This window comes from Typopeltis vanoorti, chromosome 12 (genome assembly GCF_054136105.1).
Source record: "Typopeltis vanoorti isolate ZY-2024b chromosome 12, IOZ_Tvanoo_1.0, whole genome shotgun sequence".
In the NCBI taxonomy this organism is placed as follows: Eukaryota; Metazoa; Arthropoda; class Arachnida; order Uropygi; family Thelyphonidae; genus Typopeltis; species Typopeltis vanoorti.
Window position 1 is genome coordinate 100,733,243 of NC_143560.1, and position 27,277 is coordinate 100,760,519.

Consider the following 27,277-nt stretch of genomic DNA (forward strand, 5'->3'; position numbering starts at 1 on the left):
CTTCATTCACCACAATTCCTGTATAAGCTGTTGGTTCCTTCATTCCCGCAATATCACCACCTGGATGATATACTCTTGCAAAGTGCTCACTCAGTAATCCACTATATCAACTGATTCGGTTACCTCCCTACCATCGGCATTCTTTAAAATCATTCTGCCATATACATTTTTTCTTTTACTTGCAACATATCGAAAAAACTGTTTGGGATTCTCCTTAGCCTGCATGGCTAATTTTCTTTCATAATCCACCTTTGCTTTTCTTACTAAACTAGTTACCCTTCTGGCCTGCACTTTATACCATTCATGTGCCTACAGATCACCTTTCTCCTTAAATTCCCTCCACAGTTGTTTCTTTTTTTGCAGCTCAAGCTTAATGCATACGGATCTCCCATGATGAGTCTTCAGACACCATGGAAATAGCTATAATAATAATGAGAATAATTAAAAAAGGTCCTTATTATGCCCTGTCCATATTTAGTAGCAAATTATCTCTTAAGGATTATGCAAACAAATTAACACTGAACTATGAGTATAAAATTAAACTTCACACAAACAACAGAAAAAGGCACATCACATGCATTATTTTGAATCTAAATGATTTATACACAAAAAATGAATAAATAAAAAAATATAGTTGTATTGATTATAGGCATCATTGCAGGAAATATGATTTGGTTACTTCTGTGCTTGCTTGCCTTCAAATTCATACTTGTATCTAGATGGTTAATTTGCTTAATTATATTCTTTAATAAAAATTAAAACCAAAGATTGGAATTGCTGTATTAGCATTTTACCGAAACCAAGCTAAGTTATTTGGCGCTTATATTTAATTAAAAATTATACTATCTACTTACCTGGATTTTGTGGCCTGATGTATGGTTTAGTGCACTGTATTTCCATCTGCTTTTCGGTGGAAATGGCCATTCCATCATTGGCATCTCTTGGATGCTCCATTTTTATATCGATACTCTCAATTTTCTTTGGATCTACGTGGTCTCCCTCCCTAGCCGTAGTATCACTGTTACACTCCTGTAACTTCTTTTGTTTCATGGTACCGGAGAGTTGCTCTGTCAAATCCAGTTTGTTTTCTTCTGTGGATGACTGACAATTAAAAGCCTGTGGCGATTCAGTCTTTATGCGTATATTACTGTCCGAAATGATTACTTCTTTATCTGATTCAGTGTTAAGAACATCGAACGCATTTTTCTTGCTGTGACATCCATATGTTCGTTCTTTCTTTGATAGAGAAGAATCAACGTCAAAATCATTAACTGAGTCACTTGGAACAAATCCTACAGTTTCCAGCATTTTTCATTTTCACTTGATATACTAAGAGTAAAGAAAAGTCCACCTTCTGTTATTTACAAATTCCAATGTTAATAGAAAGACAAGTACTTTTAAAATATGAGTATTTCAGAAAAGACTTCCTATTAGTTATACATAAAATGGTTTCAAACAATAATAACTGCAAAATTAAAAAAAAAAACTATCAACTTTATTTCCAACTACTTGTGATAAGATGGATAGTTGCATTATATTTTCAATGTTAATACATATTTATTAATTTCAAAAACATCTTATTTATATAAGGAGAACAAAATCTCCCTTGAAATAGCATTAACCGACAAGAATATATTGATATCCCTAGTGTGATCTAACATACCTGCAACTATCGTATCTAACTTATGCATGCACAACTCGTACACATAATTCAAACGAATGCAAGTTTATCCATACGACAAGTACAAAGCACTTCAGCCAAGAGTTGTCTTAATGCGAATAAAGGCATTTATTTCAACATAGCATTACACTCAATTCTCAACATCTCCATAACACACCACCTAGCGCTAGAGCAACGTGGCTTTTCTAAAGAAGTTTAATGTTAGAAAACCATCAATGCTAGAAAAGAAGCATATAAATGACATAAAATGCAAATTTATTTACTTATTCACTAATGTGTCTAAAAATAATGAGCATTTTCTATTATAAAATTATGTTAAAATATTAAATTATCATAAAAACAGCAAAATTTTATTTATTTTCTTTCTTGATGCAACAATTGGATATTCCGACGAGAAAACATATAGTGAAAAGGTACATTTAACCAGGCCACACACGCCCACAAATTATGTGAGATACAAAGTCGTCGGCAGTGGTTAACTAGGTTTTTGAAATATCCCACAATAATTATTTGAACTTTAATGTGCTGGGAATACGACTGCAACAGTAAGATATTGCTGAATGTATAGGATAAGAGATTTTCTGGTAAGACATGAAATATAGCATGGGTTAGCTTAAGTCTGACTTCAAGCGACTTAAGTACAAGTCTAGTCGCTGACTGGAGGAACATTTTCTAAGCTTTCTTCGACCGATTCCGAGTTAGTCGATCTCTAGCACGGGCAAGCCGGTTTTCCTCCCGGAAACTCGGGTTTTTCGTCCCGTAAACTCAAGAAAATCGACCGTAGAACCCACATTATTTCACACATTAAATATATTGTGTTAGGGCTAGGGACCACGAGATGGCGGCACATTTGAACCGTCTCTCTTCACTGTGTACCGCTTAATTAGTGATAGCCTTGGGCCATCTATCTCTGATTGGTACCAGTGGAGATTGAACTGCCCACTCAGTCTCCAAAAGTTAGATAGGGCTAAATGGCCTCGCCTACTCCCGTATACGGGAATAAAAAGGCGTTAGCTGATTTTTTTTTCTGATACCTTCCAAGGAGTCCGAAGACTCATCGCAGGAGAACCCTTACAATTGTCTCAACTACTACACCGAACCTCTACTATGAATCATCTCCATCAACGCCATCTATACCACCGCACCTAGTATTTTTTTGTCTATAAACTGCGTCTGTTCTGAAGGGCCTATTTGTTCTGAAGGGCCGATTTGGAAGGTATCAGGAATAATAATAATAATAATAATAATAATAATAATAATAATAATAATAATAATAATAATAATAACTGCCATTTAACAAGAGAATTCTAGGGAGCTACAAGAGAGCTACAAGTCTGTTTGAATCTGATCCCGTTGAGTTTTATTTTAAATTTTCTGTTACTGAGATATGATTTGATAAGTAGAACTAGTGGTAATGGAATTCCAACTTCGTGTAGCTTAAAAATTAGTCCGTGATGCCACACTTCATCAAATGCCTGAGTGATGTCCAGGAAAACTGCCCCAGAGTGTTGGTGCCATTCATACCCTTGGGTTATATATTCGACAACTCTATAAATTCTACATGCATATATCCTGGTGATCAAATCGATTTACCAGCATAGGAAGCAAAAATTTGCACGTTTAGTTTTCTGAATAATACTACTTAACAAAAAACTTTACATACAGATACTCCTATCAAACATGACAAAACCTCTAAATGAAGGCGTATTCGAAGAAGTATATTTGCTGTCTAGAAGTGACGAATTTTTCGTCACTTCGTCAACTATTAATCACAGTCCACGACTATATCAAAACTTTGATATAGCGAAATCTACAAAATGTCCACCTCAACATGCGCTAAACAAACTCTCGGCCTTTAGGCTTATCATAATTGAAGCTTTTAATTGCGGATTATACATATATATAAGAACAGCAACACAGGTAAGTAGACTGTATTTGCAACGAGTGCGATTCGCTAGGCCTTACCGCCGTTGGATTCGCCATTGTTGATTTAATTATTAAAAGCAACTGAATCGTAGGCTCATTGCCCTACTTTGTTAAAGTGTTTTTTCGTAGCGCTTAAATAACTCCAGGAGACTCCCGACTGGTATGGAAGGCATCAAGGAACAGATTAAGACTCTAAACAAGGAGGAGTCATTTGAAATGTTAAAGATTATCACGGCAAAATTTCAGACTGACTGGCCAGGTTATTTAAACCTGTACGCTCAAACAAATGATCCTGAAGGAGAGAATGAAGAATCCCAAGGCGAATTCATAACTGTTCCACCATCCAAACCCCCCCCCCGTCATAACAACTCACAAGAAGAGCAATCAAACAAACGGAGAAGAACAGCAGACAATCTTATTGAGGACGACTCGCCCACACAGGACGTTCCGAAAAATTCGGAGAAGGTCCCTTAGTCATATTACGGGATAAGAATAAATGGACTTCTGTCACATCAGCCCTCAGGGAGCACAACATCACATACTCCTGGGCAAAAAACTCAGATGAGGGAGTCAAAATTTATCCAGCTACTGTTACTGACTACAGGCAGATGACAAGGCTATTGGACAACAATAGTCTTCCTTACCATACATTCGCTTTACCAAGGAAAAAGTCCATAAAGATTGTAAAACGTGGTGTCACAGTAGGAATCATCCAAAAGAAATCTCAGCTGATCTAAGCAACCAGAGTCTCACCCCAACCAGAGCCTGAACCCAACCAAAGTGAGCAGGATGCTCAAGTCTGATAAAAGGCGAATGCTTTTAATACTTGTGGAGATTGATAACACCCAGAACAAAATTTAGGACAGTGCCACAGATGTCAGCGGTTTGGACACGCCCAAAAGCTGTGCCAGGCCAACTTCAGGTGCTTAAAATGTGGCGAAGGCAACCAGACCATCATATGCACCAAGCCAAGATCTACGCCAGTTAAGTGCGCAAAATGTGCAGGTCCTCACCCCGCCAACTATAAAGGATGCATAGCACACCCAAAGATCCGCGGGTTTTCCAAAACCACTCATCCATCACTCCAGGTAAATGTGCAGATCGCCATCCAGCTCAAATAACCTCCACCTTGACAACTCAGAATGAAAATGAACCTGAAACCAGGAACAAAACATATGCAGAGGCTGAACGATCCAAGAATACTTCTTCCAATGAATTCACAAGCTCCAACCCTACATCACTTATAACTGCCTCCCTAGCTACCATGCTTCAGGAATTCAGAAGAACAAATATTACGCCATCCTCCACGAAGAAATTCCTTCAAGGTACCCATTCCATTCTGAGAGCTCTCAATCACGAACAATAGGAAATATAAGCCTTACTCCCTCACCATAACTGCATGGAATGAAAATGGACTGAACAACAAAATCCTCGAACTACAAGAGTTCACTCACAGATACACTCCTGATATAATTCTAGTAAACGAAACTCATCTCAGGCCAGCTAATAATCCTAAATTACGGAACTACGCAATGTACAAAACAGACAGACTCACTACCAGTGGAGAAGGCACAGCTATATTCATTAAAAATTACTTAAGCCACAATATCCTGACCAATTCACAAACCAAGAACTTAGAGATAACAGGCGTTGAAGTTCATGCAAACAATTCTGGCAGTATCAAAATCTATGCTGTATACAACCCACGCAGCAATCCATTACTGGTATCTGACTTGGACTCCATTCTCGGCTCCACAGCCTCCATCTTCATGGATGGAGATTTTAATGCCAAGCATACAGCTTGGTATAGCTCCACAATCAATGACAAAGGTGCACCCTAAACCATTACTCGACGCAAAATTCTATTGTTATAGTCCGACTTACCGAGTCCACTCATCACAGTCCAAATGGAAGCTCAGACGTACTGGACATCGCAATTCTCAGACACATCAGCTACCAATACCAACTGAAAACGCTAAATGAATTATCATCTTATCACAGTCCCATTCTGCTCAAGCTCGGTACACAAGAAGAATTCTCCTCTGCACTACTTTATATCTTGGGAAAAGATCTCCAAAACTCTCTAAGACCATATTGGCCTAGCACCCATTATCAGTAACAAAGAGGTGATAGATATGGCCTTCAACAACCTTACTAACGAAATTAAAAAAGCACTAACTTCAGTTACACAAACCACAGCTTTTCACTCGTGGTCGGATCTCTGAGGAAATTATGGAACAGATCACACTGAAAAACAGTCAGAAAGAGGTACTATAACACAAAGGTCCCACAAGATAAAACAACTCTGAATAACCTAAATAGACAAATCGGGAAAGTTCTACAAAAACATCGAAATCAAGAATGGGAAACCAAACAGAACAATCTGAACCCAGAAGATAACTGCATCTGGAAATTCCTGCGAACCCTCTGCACTAAAAAGCAACTCATACCCCCAATTCAGACCAAGAAAGGAGCAGCACACACTGACCAATAAAAAGCAGAATCTCTGGTTGACAATTTGGAAACTCGATGTAACCCCTCTTACGAGAATCTAAACATTAATCTAATCTACAAGATTCACCGCAGAGTCAAGCAGATCATAACACAAGGGGAGAATGGAGAACCCATCACACCAACCTCTCCAGCAGAAGTTGTGAATATCGTAATCCATTTGAATAACAACAATGCTCCAGGTCCAGATGGAATCACAAACAAAACAATCAAACTACTTCCCAGAAAAGCCATTGTGTATCTAGTCAATATAATAAAAGCTATACTCAGATTTAAATATTTCCCCTTAACATAGAAAACGGCTGATATCACATCAATCAAAAAGATTGGAAAAAACCCTCAACTTCCTGAAAGCTACAGACCTATCAGTCTTATGTCCAGCCTTGGTAAAATTGCAGGAAAAGTCATCCTTACAAGGCTTCAATCAGCAAGAGATAAACTAGGCATTATCCCTAATGAGCAGTTCGGATTCAGAAAAATCCATAGCACCACACAACAGACACACTAACTGGTTGTATTTACCCCATGTTTCAACTGGAACCTCTACATTGCTGTGGTCTTTAAAGACGCTGCGAAGGCTTTTGATAAGGTGTGGCTCCACGGTCTCCTCTACAAACTCATCAAATTTAACATACCAACTAATCTAATAAAAATAATAGATAGTTACCTTAAAGACAGATTCATGCAAGTAAAAATAAGTGAAACTATATCAACCAGACGTAAGATCCTTGCAGGTATGCCGCGGGGTTCTCTTCTGGCTCCCCTGTTGTTTCTATCTACATAGATGATATTCGTCAAAATCCAAGTTCAAAAATCAGCATTATATGCGGATGATACCACTTTATTATCTAGATCTCTCAGTCCTAAACTAGCTATCAAAAGATTCCAAGACAGTATTCATACATTCAAAAATGGCTGATGGACTGGACGATCCAAGCAAATCGACTGAAGAATTCAGTCATCCTGTTCACCAAAAGGAAGTTTCAGATCAAGGAAGACATACACCTGCTACATGTTAAGATCCCATGGCAGAGTGAAGTCAAATACCTCAGTGAAATGCTTGACAAAAAACTCCAATTCACCAATCATATAAAACACATAAGCTCGAAGACATCCAAAGCAATCGCTCAGCTCTACCACATAATCAACAGAAGTAAAGTGGATACTCGGAACAAACTACTCATATACAAGATGGTAATATGCCCAGTCATCACTTATGCATCTAGTGTATGGAGCCACACCTCGAATACAAATATTCAAAAATGCAGACGATACAGAATCAATGCCTGAGAATGATTATGGATGCCCCATGGTTTATCTGAAACTCCTAGATTCACAGAGAAGTCAGCATCCCTACATCGCATCCCTCCTCCATAATCTAGCAGAAAAGTTCTTCACTAAGACAAACAATCATCCAAACCCGCTGATCAAGCAAGCTTCAGACTACAATGAAACAGAATTCTACAAATACAGAAGAGCCAAGTCAATTTTATGCTCAGCTGACCATAGCTAATCTCACTGCCCTTCCAGGGCGATCTTAACGCTCAATAACTCTCCACTCAAAGAGCCCCTCCTCAGACAAAGGGGAATATGAAAAGCATTTATGCTTCACTCGTCAAGTCAGCAACGTTCTGCAAGTGACTGAAACATTCAATGAAGGTTATTTCCGAACAATATCTCATTGAAACTATGCACATGGAATCAAAAGAATCCGAATTGGCAGTCGCATGCCTATATGGATATCACTGATTTTTGTGAAGAACTGGAAAGTTCGTTTATAATGGTGTCAGAAACATCATGACTGGACACTAGAAAAAAGTCATGTGGTCCAACAAGTCACTGTACACCTTGTTCTGCACCAACAGTAGGCAGAGGGTTTGCTAGGAGCCTTATGAATTAAAAATACCACCTTGCCTTGTAAACGCAACTGAAGGGCTCAAAATGGTATCATGGTTATGGACACCTTCTCTTGGTACAGAACGGATCCCCTGATATTGCTGGAAGGTCGAGTGCCAACAAAGAATATCTGAATATTGTTGCTGATAAATGTCTATCCTGGAATGTTGATTTTTTATGCAGCAGGTGAGAGTTGTTTCATGGACTGCAATGCTACTGTCCATCTACTAGAATTATTCAGCAGTGTTTCAGCAAGCATGATGGCTACTTTCACCATTTTCCTTTGCTACAACACCCTGGTTTAAATACCATTGAGAGAGTGAATGGGATATATTAAAAATCACAGATCTGGATCAGTTAAATATGCATCAGTTAAAGGACTGTGTAGTTAACGGAATATACACCTGGTATATTGTAGATACTGGTATATTACTGGTACCTGATATATTGTAAGTACGGCAAGAAACATACTTGCTACATCCTCAAGACCAAATCATGAATTGATAACCCCTGAAATTCTAAATACTTTAGAAGAAAAAAGAACAGCAAAACATATATTAAATATAAAAAATACCGAAGAAAATAAACAGCATTGTAAGAATCTTAAAAACAAAATTGATAAAATGTGCACATCTGCCAAAAATAACTGGTTGGAGGAAAAAGCAAAACTGTGCGAAGAACCTAATAAAAGAAATGATAATAAAACGGTATACAAAATTATCAAAGAATTAACTAAGATCTATAAAGATAAACCATTAACAATGAAAGATAAAAACAATCTAGAAACTGGGTCAATACAAAATATTAAAATAATTTGGAAGGACTACTATCAAACATTATTTCAAAAAGAACAGGAGGAGGAAAGTATAACAGAAAAGATTATATATGAAAAGGCACCACCCATACCTGCAGCAGAAATTATAAATGAAAATTATAAATTTCATAAACCAAATGAAACTTTCAAAAGCTACGGGTAAAGATGAAATAGCTATAGAACTATGGAAACATGGTGGCAAGGAAGCTATTAATTTCTTAATGAATTTATTTAATCAAATTCTTTATTCTGGAGTAATCCCAACTGACTGGAAAACAGGAATTATTATACCAATTCACAAAAAAGGAGACAAAAGAATATGTGAAAATTATAGACCCATAACTCTTAAGTCATAGTTATAAACTGTTCATTCGAATTATACAAAAGAGAACGCAGGTGCTTACAGAAAAAATCATAGAGAAAAACTAAGCAGGATTCAGGCCACATAGATCCACCATAGACCATATCTTCACCATTAATAATATAGCAGAAAAATATTGGGAATACAACCTGCCCATATATTCTTGTTTTATAGATTTTAAGCAAGCCTTTGATTCAGTTAATAGAAACAAATCGATCACTATCCTAAAAAACATAAAAATAGATTCAGATATTTTAACATTTATTACAAATTATTATGGACACACCAAAGCTTTTGTTAAAATCAACAACATTAAAACCGAGGATTTCAGAATCCAGAATGGTGTAATGCAGGGATGCCCTCTCTCACCTGAACTCTTTATCATCTTCCTAGAAGAAGTCTGTAAAACCATAGTTGATGAACCAGGTGCAAAAATCAATGGTATCAACATCAATCACATAAAATATGCGGACGATAACATCATTTTAGCAGATTCTAAACCACGGCTAGAAAAAACTATTAATATTTTAAATGACTCTTGTAAAACTTATGGTATGAAAATAAATCATCATAAAACAAAAATAATGAAGATAGGTAGAGAAGAAGAAAATATTTCTATAAATCTCTAAAATCATCTGATGGAACAAGTTAATAAATATGTTTATCTTGGCAATCGTATATCTAGTAACCTGAACAATATGGAAACAGTAAAACACAGTCTAAACCTAGGTTGGACCAACATGAATAAACTAAACAAAATATGGAAAAATAAAAAAATCCCAACGAGTCTAAAATTAAAATTATATAAAACAATTATTATCCCATCGCCTACTTATGCTTCAGAAGCTTGGAGATTAACTCAACAGCCAATCAAGAAACTTCAAGCATTTGAAATGAAATGCCCCAGAATAATTAATAACACCCACTGGAACGAACACAAGACTCATGATCAAGTCAGAACAGATTTAAACTTCCCAGATAATATAATAGGCAATCATTAAGCATCAACTGAGATGGTTTGGTCATATTCAGAGAATGGCCCCTCATAGACTCCCATATTTAGCTCTGAATGGATATGTAGTAAGAAAAAGACCTAGAGGCAGACCAAGAAGTACTTGGATAAAGTTGCTGAAAGAACATTCCCATCTACCCAGGTATAGAGTCATGAGTGAGATGACTAAAGATCGCGATAAGTAGGGAACCTTTCTTCTTAGTGGACTCAACCCATTATCAAGTGGATGAGGTGAGATGATGATATTGTAGATGGAGATGCAATCCAACACCTTTTGAAATCTATGCTAAACCGGATATGTGCTGTAATTAGGGGTAAAGGAGCCACTGAATTAGAAACGTTTCTAATTCAGTGGCTGGTATGTGTATTACCAAGTTCTAAATAACTTTTGAAGTATAGGGGGAATACAATCTCCACCCATAGGCAATCACCGAACAGCTACCTCACCACTATTAGTGATATTAATTGGAACCTTGGGAGTACAGTAGACAACTTTCGCACTTGCGTTCCAAAACCCTTAACACTAGATGTTATTGTCGGCAATAGTGTGAGTCGGAAGGAATAACTATTTATCCTTACTAGTTGCCTACTAACTGGGTCAACAAAAGGCTCAGAACAAAGGTTCCCTAATGAGCGACTAGCATCGAACTTAAACAACCTCTTCGGGAGGGCTAGCTCTCATCCATTTGTATTCAAAAGCCATTACTAGACTACACTGACCTTATAAATACTATTATTAATAATTATTCAATAATAATATCTTGCAAAATTAATGCCAAATCTGGTACCTTTTGAATTGGATCCCCATTTTCAGTTCTTTTTTTTTTTTTTTAACTACCTTCTATTTCAACCACATTCTGTTCATGTGTAAGCATTTGAATAAACTCATGGGGGGTTTGAATAAATCCTGCATGTGTTTATTCGAACTTAATGTTAAATTCTTTATTAATCTTTATAGCTATACTCAGCCAACAGAATAAAACTATATTTACTTAAGTCCCAATAGGTATTTTCCTTTTTTTTTTTTTTTGGTAATTCGAGTTTGATAATTGTCGTTTTTTTTTCTCTCTTTTTAACCAACAAAAATGTCTTCCCGCTCGTTTGTGTCTCATTTAGAGCTTAAAGGATGGTGCCTATATTTAGAAACTTCATATCTCGTTTGGCAATGAAAGGTTCTTTATAAGGACTTTTCTAAATCTTTATAAAGATTCTTATATGAAAGTGAGTCAGTCAGTCTTATCCGGAGATGGGAGTGTTTTCCTTCTAGAAACCGATCGTCCATAGAGCATAACGTAGAAACAGACCAAAAAAAAAAAAAAAAACACGCCGTTGACAAATATATACGCAGGACTCAAATCGGCCGTAAATCCAAAACAACCAGCTAAGTAACAGAAGAACATAAACAATTAACATGCATAATTTCCGGCCGGTATAGCTTTAGTTGCTTTGACTATAATTTTGAAGAACAGAGCAAAGTGTTGCATACTTCATTTGGGAAATGAAAAGGCATTAGAAAATAAAACTAAAGGGTAAAGTCTTCTAACTCTACTTCAGTACTCAAAATGGAATAAATAAATAATCTTCTAATTCTTTTTTACTCCCTAACGGTATTAGGCAGAGCTCCTTTAGTCCTAACTTTTTACAGAAGGGTCGGCAGCCAATCTCTGTCCTTCAAGCCTTCAGCCATACCCGAATCTCTAAATGAATGAAAGCTATTCAGGAGAGAGTGTCCGGGAGACAATTACTGTTACTGTTTGTAAAAGTATAAATTCTCCAGTCGATGCAGCAAGTTCAATGACAGACGATGCTCTTAATCCTAGCTATATTTATTTGTAGGTAGTCGTGTTCTGCAGTAAGGTATTTTTGTGACCAAATGCTTGCGTTTGATCACAATCTTACAAAAGTTGTGTTCACTTGATACAACTTTTGTAAGGTGTACTGTCTAATCGTGATAAATTCTGCGTCGAATCTGAGAAATGTTTGGTGCGAAGTCAGTTTCAGAGTTAGTTTCAATGTTTGACACAGATTTCTACAGCTGTGGACTATGAGCTCCTAGTTGCGAGAATTCACTTATTTACGACAGAAAGAATTCACAAACTTTCCATCGGTTTTTGCGATTATCTGGACTATGTATTGCCTATATTTCTGCGATCACATTTTTCACCTGTTAATGGCATCAGCTAGCGAAAGGTGGAGTCCGTCATTTCGCCGTAATCGCGACTCTAACAACTTGTAATTTTGCTTATCTAGAAGTCGTTTAACATGCCCATTTCTAGTATCGCACGCACTCATACATACGCGTGGATCAAACTGTGAAATTTGAATATCCAACTACTTATACATCGTTACTTATCTTAGTGTATCATTCCACTTCTTATGTGTGATCGCAATGGTATTATGATGTGGAGATATGTTCTTTGGTTTCTACTAGGATTGTTGTTGTATTCTTTCTGATCAGTACTGAATGGGATATAGATATTCCGTGTTACATTTGACTCTTTTATGAAACTGACCCAGTTGAGTATTAACATAAAATTCGCAGCTCGCACTGCTGTAATGTTGGCGAACCAGCATGCAGGCCTTATTTGAACCTCATATAGTACCTCTGGAAGAACAATGTCTTAGATTTACTACGATACAAACATATGCCATTTAACTATAGGTACTGACTGCCATTTTAATGGAGCAATGGGTCAAAATATTTGTCTGTTCATTAACATTTTGTAGATAGTTAATTCACGAGAATAGTATCTACAGTCGCAACCTTGAATATATCTAGATTTTGAAATCTCCTGGTGTCTATAATTTTTCATCATGGCATTAATTAGTTCACATGAATCCAAGCTACTTATCCATGTTAGGCCATTGTATCAAACACCCTAGATAAATAAATGTATTTGTATCTAATTCAAAGATTTCTAATAAACGAAGTAATGCTATTGCTACGAGGCGAAAATTATTATCTTCTTGATTACATTGTAGAATTTTAATGCATCTTTATGACGAATTTTCTCTTTAATATCTTATTAATGACTAGATGAATTTATTAATGAATTTATTACACATGACGAATCCCGGTTACCACTGTATTAGCACTTAATATTTTGTTGAAAAGTGTTATTAAAGAAATGATGTTTAAAAGTTTCCTCTTGAGAGATTAAGTTGCTTTAATCCTTGTGAAACCTATTTTACTTGATACAGGTGCAACAGTGCTGAAAATGAGTTTTCCTAATGATTAAAAGTACCTTTGGGAAGACATTATATTCAAATTATTGTATACGAAGCATCATTAGTTGAATATCATGTTATTGATCTTTGCATCTTTAATACTTACTTATCAACAACAAGCCTCTACTGACGTGCTCAAATGATCCGAACTTAGTTCAAAAGTTAAGTTCGTCAATTCAGTATTGAATATTTTATTAACTCTATAATTAAGTGATCGGAAAGAGAACATTATGGTGTCTTACTATGGTAATTATTCCTAATATCTATATGACACTTAAATTTATTACTGATAATTTATTTTTGCGATTATTTTTGATAGGAAATATAACATATAAAAATACACAAATATTCCTCAAACAACGTACTCTTTTGCAGAAGAGCAAGCCTACACTACTTTAAAGAATGTTTGCAGTGGAAAGAAGATAACAAGTAAGTACAATGGAGTTGTTACGATACTTTTTTTTGTATTACACTTGAGAATTCCAAGCTGATTACTAAAGACATCTAAAAAGGGTATCTTGTTCGGTCTCCAGAACGGAGTTCGCGGATTATCTAATTTTTATTGCACCTAAATTACCAGTAAGGATAATTCTAAGTACGAAAAAATTTTCAAACCCTTCATGGACGGAACTACCTTAAAACTGTAATGATTTAACTCAGGACCGGCGCATAGTATTTTTCTTGTGTGTGCGATTAATGTTCGGCGCCTTTCCAAAAAAGTTTTTTTTTAAATAAAAAAAAAAATAAAAATAAATAAATAAAATAAACTAACCCCAATTTGTTCTAGTATAGGGAGCATGCGGGGCCATTCACTTTTTTGAATAAAGTGTGAATAAAACGAACAGGAAAGGAAAAACCAATGAAAACCGCTTTACAGTATAATGTTACCTACGGATTAGTCCTGCTTATACAAATTTTTTCAAGTTATATAAATTTTCAAAATAATATAAAATAGTAATATAAAATTAAGAGATTTATTCAAATATTCTTTACATTAATTTTGCATTAATAAATAAATTAATTTTGAAGATTCAATGAAAATAGATAACAGAATTTTACAAGAATGGTTCTCATTGGACTCGAGAGTTCGCCGATAATTTTGTGTCGCTGACGCCGCCCTAACAGCCCGCTAATATAACAGGCTCGAATGTCGAGAAGAATGAGTTATCAGTAGTAAGCAGACTTTTAGGGCCGGACCACATGCATTCCCATCCGATAAAATTAGGATACGGCCCTTACATGGAACTCAACAATTAATCATAAGTTGATTTATGATACATCAAAAAATAAAGAGCTACTTTAGGTATATTTTTGTAAATTTTAATCAAAAATTACAGTGATATAATCGGATCCAGGATACAATTTGAGAATTTATTTGTTCATTTCCGGGAATCTGAAGGGGCCCCGAACGGAAGACGACGTACATTCATAATTATATGTACCATTCGTTGTTCGTTTGAACTCTTATCTCATATTTTTTGACATCTTTTAGGCGCCTTTTCTTCTGCAGCGCCTATGTATATTGCACACTTCGCACACGCCACCAGCCGGGTTTGATTTAACTCTTCTGTAAGGATATAATTTCAGTAAGGATATTCAGGTTTTCTGATGACTGGTCTCAGGAAACAGCTTGCGATAATAAATTGGAAAGAGGAACTGGATGGAAAGGATATCAATGCTGCTTTGGCCATACTCAAGAACTATTTGGTGGAGGCAATATTATCAGAGTGTATTCCAAGGGGCAAGAGGGTAAACAGAGTGAGTGTAAAATGGATGAATCAAGAAATAAAGTATGCAATCTGGAAGAGGAAGGTATTATGGAAGAAACACAAAATGAGTATATGTAACAACCAGTTGCATGAGAAGTACAAAGAGCAGGCGAGGAAGGTGACTAGCTTGATAAGGGTAGCAAAAATGCAGTATGAGCAGTAGTTAGCTAAAGCGGCCAAAAAAAAAAATCCTAAGGAGTTTTTTCGATATGTCGCCAGTAGAAGAAAGAATGATTATGATAGGATGGGATTGATTGGCGAAAACGGAGGAATGATAATAATAATTTCATTCTTGTGAATGTGGCATCATGCAGAACTTGAAAGCAGTGGGAAAGGAGGAGGAGGAGGAGGAGGAGGAACTGTTAATAAGTGAACAGGAGGTATATGAGGAATTGAATAGACTTGATGTAAATAAGGCTGTGGGACTTGATGCTATTTCACCACGTGTCTTGAGGGAATGTGCCAGAGTGTTAACAACAGCTTTTGTATATCTTTTCAACATGAGTCTCTCACTGGGTCAAGTTCCAAAAGAGAGGAAAGGGGTAAAATTTTTCCAATTCATAAGGGAGGTGATAAGAGTAAGGCTTGAATTATAGACCAGTCGGTGTGTCTGGAGTTGTGGTCAAGGTATTAGAGAAGTTAGTTAGGAATAAAGTTCAGAATTGGGTTGACAACAGAAAAATACTCTTTGGCGGCCACCATGGATTTACTAAAGGAAAATCGTGCTTTAGCAACCTGCTTACTTTTTATAATAAAGTGACAAATGCGTTGGATAAAGGTATTGAATATACAGTGGTATATTTAGATTTTGCAAAAGCGTTTGATGAATTGCCACATGACAAGCTGGTAATTAAATTGGAACGGATGGGGCTGAACAGTAGATTGGTTCACTGGATTGGAGATTGGTTGTCTGATAGGTATCAGAGAGTTGTCTATGGAGAAGGGATATCTCAGAAGAGGAAAGTTACTAGTGGTGTACCTCAAGGGTCTGTTTTGGGTCCATTGCTGTTTAATTTGTATGTAAATGATATCTGGAGAGGTCTGAATGGTGATGTGCAGTTGTTTGCAGATGATGCAAAGTTGGGTAGAGCTATCAGGAGTAGTGTGGATGCTGTAGCTTTGCAAGAGGACTTGAATACACTGCCTGAATGGGTAAATAAGTGGTGTTGTCAATTCAATGTTTCAAAGTGTAAGGTTTTGAAATTTGGGAAGCAGAGATGGGATGTAAAGTACGCAATCGGTGCGAATATCTTGGAAGAGGTAGAGGAAATGAGAGATCTGGGAGTGATTGTAGACAAGGACCTAAAATTTCGGAGACATGTTACTAAAATAGTGCAGACAACACAGCGGATAATGGGAATGATGCGGAGGACATTGACTTGTAGAAGTAAGGATGTTATGGTTCCTTTGTATAAGGCTTTGATCAGGCCACATATGGATTACTGTGCACAGATCTGGTCACCTCGTTTTCAAAAAGATGAAATTGCGTTGGAAAAAGTTCAGAGGCGATTGACTAAGGTGGTTTCTGGTCTCTGGAATGTAGAGTTTAAAGTCAGATTGACAAAATGCAATTTGCAGAAATTGGTGGATAGAAGGAGGAGGGGGAGGATATGATTGAGACATATAAGCTGTTAAGTGGTTATTACCAGATTAACGTCGGGGAAGTTTTGCACAGAGTGGGTAAGGATAGCAGGAGAACAAGAGGTCATTCCTGGAAGCTGTGTGAGGAGGGTGTTTTGCATGGAGAGTGGTGAGTGATTGGAATGCTTTGCCCGAGAGTGTGATGTGTGTCCAGAGACAGTGAATATATTTAAGGCACAGTATGATAAACTGTGTGTATAACAGTGGACCTCCCATGATGAGTCTTTGACTCCATGGAGGTTTTTATAATAATAATAATAATTTGACAAGTTTACCACAGCACAAATCGTCAAATCTCAACAATATTGACTTCTACAGCATACATTCTGATCTCCAAAACTTCTTCCGTGAAGTTCTGATAATTTGTTAATTTCAATTCTTGTAAAACACGATCCTATTTTATTTTTTACAAAAAAGTACCGTTTTCTTCCTGTCTTACCTTTTATGACATCTAAATCTCTAGACAAGGTAAGATTTTTCTTTTTGGGAATACTCTAGGTATATAACATATCAGCTTCAATCACTGAATACTATTCTCAAATTTGGGAAACTGTCCCTAAGAACTTATAAATCGCTTGAATCATTATAGAAAACAACAGGTTGCTTCATAATCCATCTCTGACTAATTCACTCCACTCTCTTTTACACAGCAGTTCAGTTACTGCTGTTTGCATTTTTTTACAATATTTCCGAGGACAGGACAGAATTGGCATCTACAATTCCTCTGTTTTGTTCTAAATCCTATTAAAACGTTTGCAGTAGCCATTAAACATCCTTTTTAGTTCAACTGTAATATCACAGAACAAGATTTTCCTCAGCTTCAATAGTTCATTCTTTCTACTACTTTCTTTTAGATTAAAGGAGCACACCTAGAGGTCTCAATTCAAATTCAATCGAACCCGCAAGACTCTCTTACTCGCTATTTCTACCTGTCCACGGTACAATGCAATATAAAATATTCATGAGCAAATTTTCTCTGAACACTCCTCGATGCTTTCGCTGAAGCGAATTCTATTAATTAAATTATTTTTATCAGGTGGAACAGTCGGTATCTGATGAGTTCTCACCGAATGCTTCTGATAAATAATTTTGCTCATTTTTATTCTAACTAAACTATGGATAATATATCATATATGTTAATTATATCTTTTCAGGTTTGCAAGAGAAAAAACTATTGTTCTCCTGAGGAAAATCCTACAAACACTATATGAGACTAAGTAATTCTTAGTTGACAAGTCCTTAAATACGGAATATTGCTAAAAATATTCAATGATTTCTTCATTTTTATTGTATTTATTTTTTTTATCCAGTTGGGACTCCATGATATTCCAGGTGCGGAGGAACTTTCTAAGATGCTCATTAATTCTGATTCTGGAACATGGTGCGAAAGTAACTGCCCCTGGTGATAGATTTTCATGAGGAAAGCCCATAAACGTTTCACAATAATGCCATCTATTAGAATATTCCGAATGTACGAGTATATGTGTGTGTTCGTGCGTATTCCGTGAATTCATTAAAATATAGCATGCTCAGGGTGTAATACTTTCCTCTGTGTCACAAATTGACAACCTATACTGTGTTTTCAGTGGTTTGAAGAACACCGTACAAGCCGAACAAGCTTCCATCGAATTTACTGTGATCAGTACCAACGCTGCTATATCTCAAAACGTATTAATAGTACAGGTTCTTGAGGTTGTTCGACTTCATTACGAAGGGATAGACTGTTTACGGTATCAGTCTAAACGCAGTCTACTAAAACTTTCCATTAACACAGCTTTCTGTAACGTGTCCTTCTCTTTTCCAGCAACTTATCATGTACACCCACTTCGAGATTTCTTTTTTTCCTGCTACAGGTGCAAACTAACGATCCTAAACCGTTAAAGGTTTCATAATTTCAACCTCCAGTTTCAGTAAGTATACGAGTATATGCATGGATTTTCCCTCCCCCTCCCCCTCTCTCTTCCATAATTTAGCCTACTATTAATCCATTTTCACTTTTAGAGCCAAAATGAAGTCGTTAAATAAGAAGTCTAAAGCAAAAAAGATGTGGAATGTTCTATTTACATTTTGCTGCATCGCAGGATTCTTTTACCAGCTAAGTGAATTCCTGGAGCTATATTTGGCATATCCTACTGCATTATCCATTCATGAGTATAAGCCACTAGAAATTGAGGTGCCTGCAATTACAATTTGTAACGTAAATATGTAAGTATTTCTTATCAGCTGTTGTATATATACATGTCAAACATATCAACCAATTAAGCAAAAGAAAAAAATCAAGCCCGCAGTTGTATTAATGAGCATGTACAAGTGCGGAGTCAATATATTTTTATTTATTTCATTTTTTTACAATTAATTTAAACGCTACTTTATTCATATTATATTTTCTTAAGGATTATTATTTTAATTTTGCAGTGATAACTTTGTTCAACTTCATTCATTATTGCAAATTTTAGATGAATAAAACGGTTTTGGCATGCTGATCTTTGGGTATCGTATATTTATACATCATTTATAATGGCATGTTGCAGATTTCATAAGTACTTCCTATCAATATGTGTTCTAAACACGGAGCATTACAAGTATAATACGTGTATTTGTACATATTATATACAGTATATTATACATGTATAATATATATTTCGCCTATTTGGTTTTTAATCGACTATGAATGACAGAGTCTCAAAGGTACCTCTCGATCAGAAACGCCTTGGTTCATAATGTGTGGGATCTCCGTAGCTCCATCAGCAACGGCAATGATGTCGTTTGGTTGTAAAAACTTGGGATAACTGATAACTGATGTGGCTTGATGGATATCAATCCCATGGATTCTGAGCCCTTCATCGCTATGAATGATTCCCAGTTTAAAGGAAGAAAGTTTTGAGCACTTGGCTCGCCCTAATTGGGGCTGCGTTGCAAGATTTCAATCTGTGATCAGGGCCGCCTTTGGGCGTTTATGTTTCCATCAGCCTTTTTCATCGTAATCTGATGACTCACGAATGAGTAGGTTGGGATGGATTGATGCCTGAGCAAAGTACTTGGTTGCTATCAGGAGGAGAATCGTAGGTATGTCTGGCAGATTTCCGCCTTGATGGAGGATAGTGTTCCATACAAACCACAGGGCATCGAAGATCATTCGGAAGCATTTGATTTGGATTAATTATAATCTTTTAATGTTGCTAGGAGAGGTGTGACTCCACGCTGGTGAACCATAAATCAGTATGGTTCTGGTGATTGTTTTGTATATTCTTAATTTGTTTTCTGGACTGACTTTGCTTCTACGGTTGAGTAGAGGGGAGAGTTGAGATATTGCTGAGTTTACTTTGTTGCAGGCATGAGAGATGTGGGAGTTGAAGCTGAGATGGCTATCTAGTTTGATTTCCAGGTATTTTATTTCTTTTTGCCATGGGATATCAGTATTGAACATCGTGACTGCTCCATGATGGTCTGTTTTCTTCCTGTAAATAGTATGGCCGTGCATTTGTCTGCATTAACATTAATTCTCCATATCCGAAACCATTTTTCAAGACTCATTGCTGCATTTTGTAGTCGTTGTGTGGCCAGGAATGGTCTGAGCGATCTGGTCAGTATCGACATGTCATCCGCATAAAATGCCATGGTGGTTGATGTGGTGCTTGGAACGTCTGAGATAAAAATGTTAAAGGGCAGCGGCGATAATAGGGAGCCTTGCGGGACACCTGCTGTGATACTTCTTGTAGTAGATCTGAGCCCACGGAGTTTCACTTGAAATTTTCGGTCTTTCAGATAAGAGTCTATGATTTGGATGAGATTTAGTGAGTATTTTGCAGTTATTATTTTGTGGATGAGGCCTTTATGCCACACTTTATCGAAGGCTTTCGCCACATCCAGGAAGTTTGCACCTGTATGTTGTTTCCAATTAAATCCAATATTTATGTATTCTATAAGTCTGTGGATTTGTTGAGTTGTGCAGTGACCAGTTCGAAAACCAAATTGTTCTTTTAGGATTAGATCTAGATTGTCCGTTTCGTTTTGTAGGCGTTTTAGTATTACTTTTTCAGCTATTTTCCCTAGGCCTGACAAGAGGCTGATGCGTCTGTAATTCTGGGGGTACTGAGACGCCTTCCCCAGTTTGAGGATAAGGATTACATCTGCCTGCTTCCAGCGAGTGGGGAAGTAGTTGAGTCTTAGCATCGCATTGATGATAGCCACTAGATGCATTATTGTTTTGTGAGGGAGTGCTTTTATAATTTTGTTTGAAATCTGATCAGGACCTGGTGCTTTTCTGTGATGTGAAGTTCTTAATGATTTGGTATATTTTATTTGGTGTAGTATAGCTTGTGTTGTCACGGGTAGTGGTACGATGAAGTGCATAGTGTACTTGCCTGTGGATTTTTGCAATGAATCGCAAGTCTGCATGAGTGTAGTTTGGTTGAAATTGCAGCTCAAGGGAGTCTGCAAAAGCTTCTGGTTTTTCATCATATCAGTAGACTATACCTCTTTCTCCATAGATTGGTTTTATGTTGGGGTGATCGCTGAGAAGGGCTTTAGTCATTTTCCATAATGAGTTATCTACAGTGTTTAAAGAGCTTAGTTTCCTCTCACTTTGATGATTCTTGTGGTCTTTGATTGCATATCGGACTAGGTTTGTTGCCCTGTTAAGCTACTGTTTATCCATAGGTGATAGTGTTTGCATGGTACCGACGTCTAATCCTGTTTTTGTTGTGGATAAGCTTTAGAATCTCTTCTGGGAGCAGGTTAGTTTGAGCTGGAGCGGTAACAGTGGAGGCTGTTGGAAGGCCAGTTTGGACTGTGCTTTCCAGTTTATTGATCGCTGTGTCTACTTCTTTGGGTACGGAGATAGTTGGGACAGGGCCTGTGATGTTGCTGAAAGTTGAGTTGAGCTTCTTGAGATTTGTGTAGGATTGTCCGGAGATGGTTTCTGCTTCTTCGCCTAGGCTAAGCAGAACTGGATTGTGGTCGGAGCTAAGATCATTAATAACCTGTAACTGGAATTAGTGTGGGGTGTTCCTGAAAATGGATATATCCAGTACGTCAGGTTTACCCAGTGGTCCGTAGTGTGTTCGTTCAACAGGACCTGCTATGGTGATGTTTCTTGTCATAGCGAATTTGCGTGGGCTCTTCCCATTGTTATTGGTGTTTCTACTGTTCCACACAGGGCGTTTTGCGTTTAGGTCTCCCACCACTGTTGTTGCTTCGTTTGTGTCAAGGAGCTGGGAGAGGTCTGAGGCTAGGAGTTGTTTGCCTGGAGTGTTGTAGACTGAATATAGTTTTAGACTACCTGTGTTGTTTGTATGTATTTCAATTCCAGTTTCTTCCAGGTTTGTAGTTGTTGATTTCTTGATCTCATTGTATCTTTTGCTTTTTTTTAAACAAATATAGCTGTTCCGCCCCATCTGGTGTTGTGGCTATCCTAATAGTGCGTAGTACCTTAATATGGGGTTGTCGCAAGGCCGAAGATGCGTCTCGTTGACTAAAAGGATATCTATCTTATATCTTTCAGCAAATTCTTTTAGTTCTAGGAGGTTGTTGTTTAGCCCTTTAGCATTCCAATAAGCAATCTGTAATGAGTTAGTTAAGGTGACCATGTTATCCATTAATCATGGAGAAGATAACGTGTGTGTTTTGGGGAATTTGTTGGTGTCAGCCTGATTGGGATTTGTTTTGCTAAAGGCTGTTAACATCTTTCCTAGAGTAGCAACTAGGATTGCTATGGAGGTTTGGTTGCAAGATGCCGGTTTGCTATTAGTAGAGATCGCAGATGCATATGATTTCTCTGGAGTAACGACCCGCGTTCTGATTTCTGGTGTAGTTCGCTTCTGATTGGGCAGGGATAGTGCCTCTCTAGCCTTCTGCAGGTTGGATAGGTGGAGTGAACATCCCTTGTAGTTTGCTGGGTGTGGGCAGCCACAGTTCGCACACTTAGCGGGCATGGTTCGTGGTTTGACGCAAGTGTGCAAGAGAAGGTTGTCACCGCACTTGACGCACTTATAATCCGCTTTACATAGTTTTTGTGCACGCCCATACTTTTGGCAGCGATGGCATTGACCAGCTGAAGCCTTTCTTCTGAGAGGCTCGGTCTTGATGACTAAGCTGCAAACTATTTTAAGGACGTAAATTTCTCTATGGTCTTTACTGATCTCGACCAAGACCAGAGGCATGGGGCGCTTGTCTGCTCGGTACATGCGCGATATCTTAATCGGCTCTAGGCCTTTTGATGTGAGGTCAGTAGCTATATCTTCAGCTGGTATGGTCTCAGCCACACCTCTGATCACCATCTTTAAATTTTTTTTTTTTCACTTTTAAGCACAAACGTGTGATTTGGGACTTTCAGTTCTTCCATAAGTCTGGTATGCTGGCGATAGTCTGAAGTTCCTTCTGGTTGAATCCAGATTCCTTCATCTGTACGCTCGGTTGATGTAAATTTGATGTTTGCGATCTTAATCGTCACTGTAATTAAAGACCATTTTTCTTTTGTTCTTAAAATTACTGGTGGAATCCTCTCTTTGGGTTGTGCCCTGGAGTCGGTCCCTATTCTTTCATCAGGTTGTGCTGTTAAGTCCATTGGAGTTGTTTTTTCCAATGGTTGATGTATTATTTCAGGATCTGCTGCTGGCGAACCCTTCTTACGCTTCTTTCTGCTGAAAACCTGATAGCCTGTAGATTTATCTGAGTCCACTAGGGGCTGATCGTTAACCGGTGACATAATCTCTCTGGTGTTACCTTGAGAAGTGCTGGGGAGAGGGTCAGGGGATTGACAGTCCTCTGTTTCAACCTCTTCTGTTTGGTGGATTGCCACCTTTCTTGGCCATTTCCTTTGTAGTAGGCCTCCTACATGTTTGAAGATTGCCAATAGCTGTTTGAAGTCGAGCTCATCATATGGAGAGTCCATAACTTGGCCCAAGAGAGAATAGCGGTTGCTCGGGTGTCCCGAGTAGTTTGTAAGTGATCCTGTAGACTTTGAGAGTCCACTAGCTAATCCCGTATACAGATTAGAGTAAGCGTATACTAGCAAAAAGTTCGTTTATTATAGGTGACTATCATAAAACCAAGGAAAAAGGAGTTTCGGGAACTTACTTGGACACAGTGCAGAGACCTCCCTCCCTAAAATACCATTCATCCACCACTGGTCCTCATTGCGGGTGGGGCCTGGCGGCCATTAAATCTCTGCATATTTCATACAGAGGGGGAGATAGTGGGTCTCGAACTGTGTTAGTTCCAGTGCAATGCGAGCTTCCCGAAAAACCTTATATATAATTCAACTAGGCAGAGTCTAAAGGAATACGTCCGATCACAACGGTAATCTAAAAAACTTGATATATATATATATATATATACTGTATATAAGATGATTTCTCTAGATTCCACGATTTTTCTCTCTAGTTCATCATTGCAACGGAAGATGTTAGTAGATTTTTCCCAGCAGACTTTGTGACTTTGGTTTTCATTATTAGGATTAGCCGAGAAAAGGATATGACTTGATAATGCACTGGCTCGCTGACTCTTGTAAGTAATGTCCCTCATGCGTTCTTCCATACGCAATTCGACAGATTTGTCTGTCTGCCAAAATAAGGAATATTACAATCACACAATATTTTATATACAGCAGGGTATTTGAGTTGATGATGATGATGATGACAAGGTTTCTGGGTGGCTTATTAAGAAACGAATCTTTGGAAGTGGAGTGAACATGGTTCTGGTATTGTATTTTCTTACAACTTTTGCAAATTTATGTGAAACTGTACTTATGTAAGGAATAGATATATTGGCTTTGAATCTATTTGTTGCTTCTGAGTGATGTCTAGGAGGATTAATGATGTCTAGAATTGTGTATGGAAGAACACATGAGGGACATTACTTACAAGAGACAGCGAGCCAGTGCATTATGCAAAACCGAAGTCACAGAATCTGCTGGGAAAAATTTACTGGCATCTTCCGTTGCAATGATGAACTAGAGAGAAAAATCGTGGAATCTAGAGAAATCATCTTCAATTCTGTTCATCTAAATAATAACTTGTTCTACAACCTCCCAATTGTCATTCAGCTGTAATCATGTACTGGCATTCACGAGATGCTACTAGCACGCACTTTCCCAACAATACAACTGACGAAAGAACAGCTTTAAATTCAACCACAACGATTTAATGTCAATTATGTATAGAGATTCTCTATGATGTTCATAATTTATTTAAGCTTCAGTGTTTTATTTGTTTTTATTTTTTCTTTCTTTTATAATGTCACCTGATGAAGGCTGTTACAAGCCGAAACTAGTCGTGTTTTTATATTAAAAAGGATCAGTATCCTTTTTACTTAAATCTCAGTTCTAGTCATTCAATTCTTTATAAAAATATGTATGTTAACCGAGTTAATATATATATAACTTAGTTTTAATCCTATTTCCCACAGACAAGTAAGTCAAGTTTACACCTGAACATAATGCAAGTCAGGGCGTCTCCGCACGTAGTGCAAGTCCAGGCAGCTCGTGGTAAAGGTAGAATAAGCTCTGATCACTATCCTTGGTATTTACCCTTAATGCAAAGCATATCCCCTAGCGGAGATATATGATGCTATACATTAAAGGCATGCGCCACTACCCAGACCGGTTTCGACCTTAATTATAGTTGAAGCGGGCTCTAAAAATTAGGCGATCCCGAAAGATCGCCCATCTCAGTGTTGTTCCACTCAATGACAGGCTCACCCCGTCACCAAGAAGAACCTCTCAGCATTTGCTCTACCCAGTAGCAGGCTCACTCCCACCACCAAGCAGAGCCATAATCTTTGCGGTGGCCCCACTCAGAGACAGGCAGAAACCTACCCCTAAGCGGAGCCTCTCAAGGCCAATCCAGCACCAGTTTCGACCTTTATTGAGGTCTCATCAGTGGGAGCCAGGCTTAAGAAATGCCAAGATTTAAGTAATACAGAGCTTATAAATTTTACCTAAATTTTACCTTTACATAAACAAGGTGCTTTGACCTTATTAATTAAAAATCTCAGGATGAGAGATAGATGTAGAAAGTTTTTTTACCTTGGGTATGTTATATATTAAAGATACCAAGCAATTCTAAATAAAACTTGGTTTTAATCCTATTTCTCAAGTAAGCAAACAGACAAGTAAGTCAAGTTTGCTCCTGCATGTAGTGCAAGTCCAGGCAACTCATGGTAAAGGTGGATTAAGCTTTGATCACTATCCTTGGTATGTACCCTTAATGCAAAACCTTTGCCATTTCTTAAGCCTGGCTCCCACTGATGAGACCTCAATGAAGGTCGAAACCGGTCTGGGTAGTGGCCCCTGCCTTTAATATATAGCATCATACATCTCCGCTAGGGTATGTGCTTTGCATTAAGGGTAAATACCAAGGATAGTGATCAAAGCTTATTCCACCTTTACCACGAGTTGCCTAGACTTGCACTAAGTGCGGAGTCGTCCTGACTTGCACTAAGTGCGGAGTCGTCCTGACTTGCACTACATGCAGGTGCAAACTTGACTTACTTGTCTGTTTGCTTACTTGGGACATTGGGTTAAAACCAAGTTTTATTTAGAATTGCTTGGTATCTTTGCACTCTATGGCGCTTGACCGCACGAAGAAAGGATTTGGTGGTTCAAATCTAGTCGCCGACTAGATGAACTTTTTCTACGCCTTTTTTCGACCAGTTCCAGAGTTAGTCGATCTCTGACACGGGCTAGCCGTTTTTTTCTCCCGGAAACTCGGGTTTTTCGTCCCATAAACTCAAGAAAATCGACCGTCGAACCCACACTATTTTCAGGCATTAAAAATATTGTGTTAAGGTTAGGGACCACGAGATGGTGGCACTAGCTTGCCGTCATCTTCACTGCATACCGATGAATCAGTGATAGCCTTGGGCCAGCTATCTCTCTGATTGGCTACCAGTGGAGATTGAACTGCCCACTCAGTCTCCAAACGTTAGATAGGGTAAACGGCCTCGCCTACTCCCTATACGGGAACAAATAGGCATTACCTGATTTTTTTTTTTTTTTTTTTTTAGAAATCAACTTAAGTAGGGTTGCTGTTTGTGGTGAGCCTCCTCCACAACCTCCTGTTTTGGGCTGTAGCCACATCCAAGTTCCTCATCCTCAAGTCCTCCTCCACCATATCCCTCCATCTCTTCTTTTGCCGTCCACGCTTCCTCCTCCCTTGCACATTCATCTGCATGACCTTTCTTCCCACATGCTCTCCCTCCCTCTTCATTACATGACCAAACCATCTCAACCTTGCCTCCTGTAACTTTGCTCCTAAGTTCTTAACTTTCGCCGTTCCCTTTCATAGTAATTTTTCAGACGATCCTTTCTGGTCACACTGCACATCCACCTAAGCATTCTCATCTCCGCTACCTCCATCCTGCTGTTGTTATTTTTTCTCAGGGCCACAGTTTTCATAGCATACGTCATAGCTGGTCTCATTACTGTCCTATAGATTTT

At 37.8% G+C, this 27,277-nt stretch overlaps 1 protein-coding gene across 1 annotated transcript in view; it reads right to left on the reverse strand.

Moving 5' to 3' along the window:
* LOC150101070 (uncharacterized) overlaps positions 1-27,277 on the reverse strand; it is a 244,627-nt gene that overhangs the window by 33,084 nt on the left and 184,266 nt on the right. Inside the window, exon 4 of the mRNA XM_090402157.1 lies at positions 855-1,292. Within this exon, the coding sequence (XP_090258283.1) occupies positions 855-1,292 (438 nt within the window). The remainder of the gene's footprint in view (positions 1-854; positions 1,293-27,277) is intronic.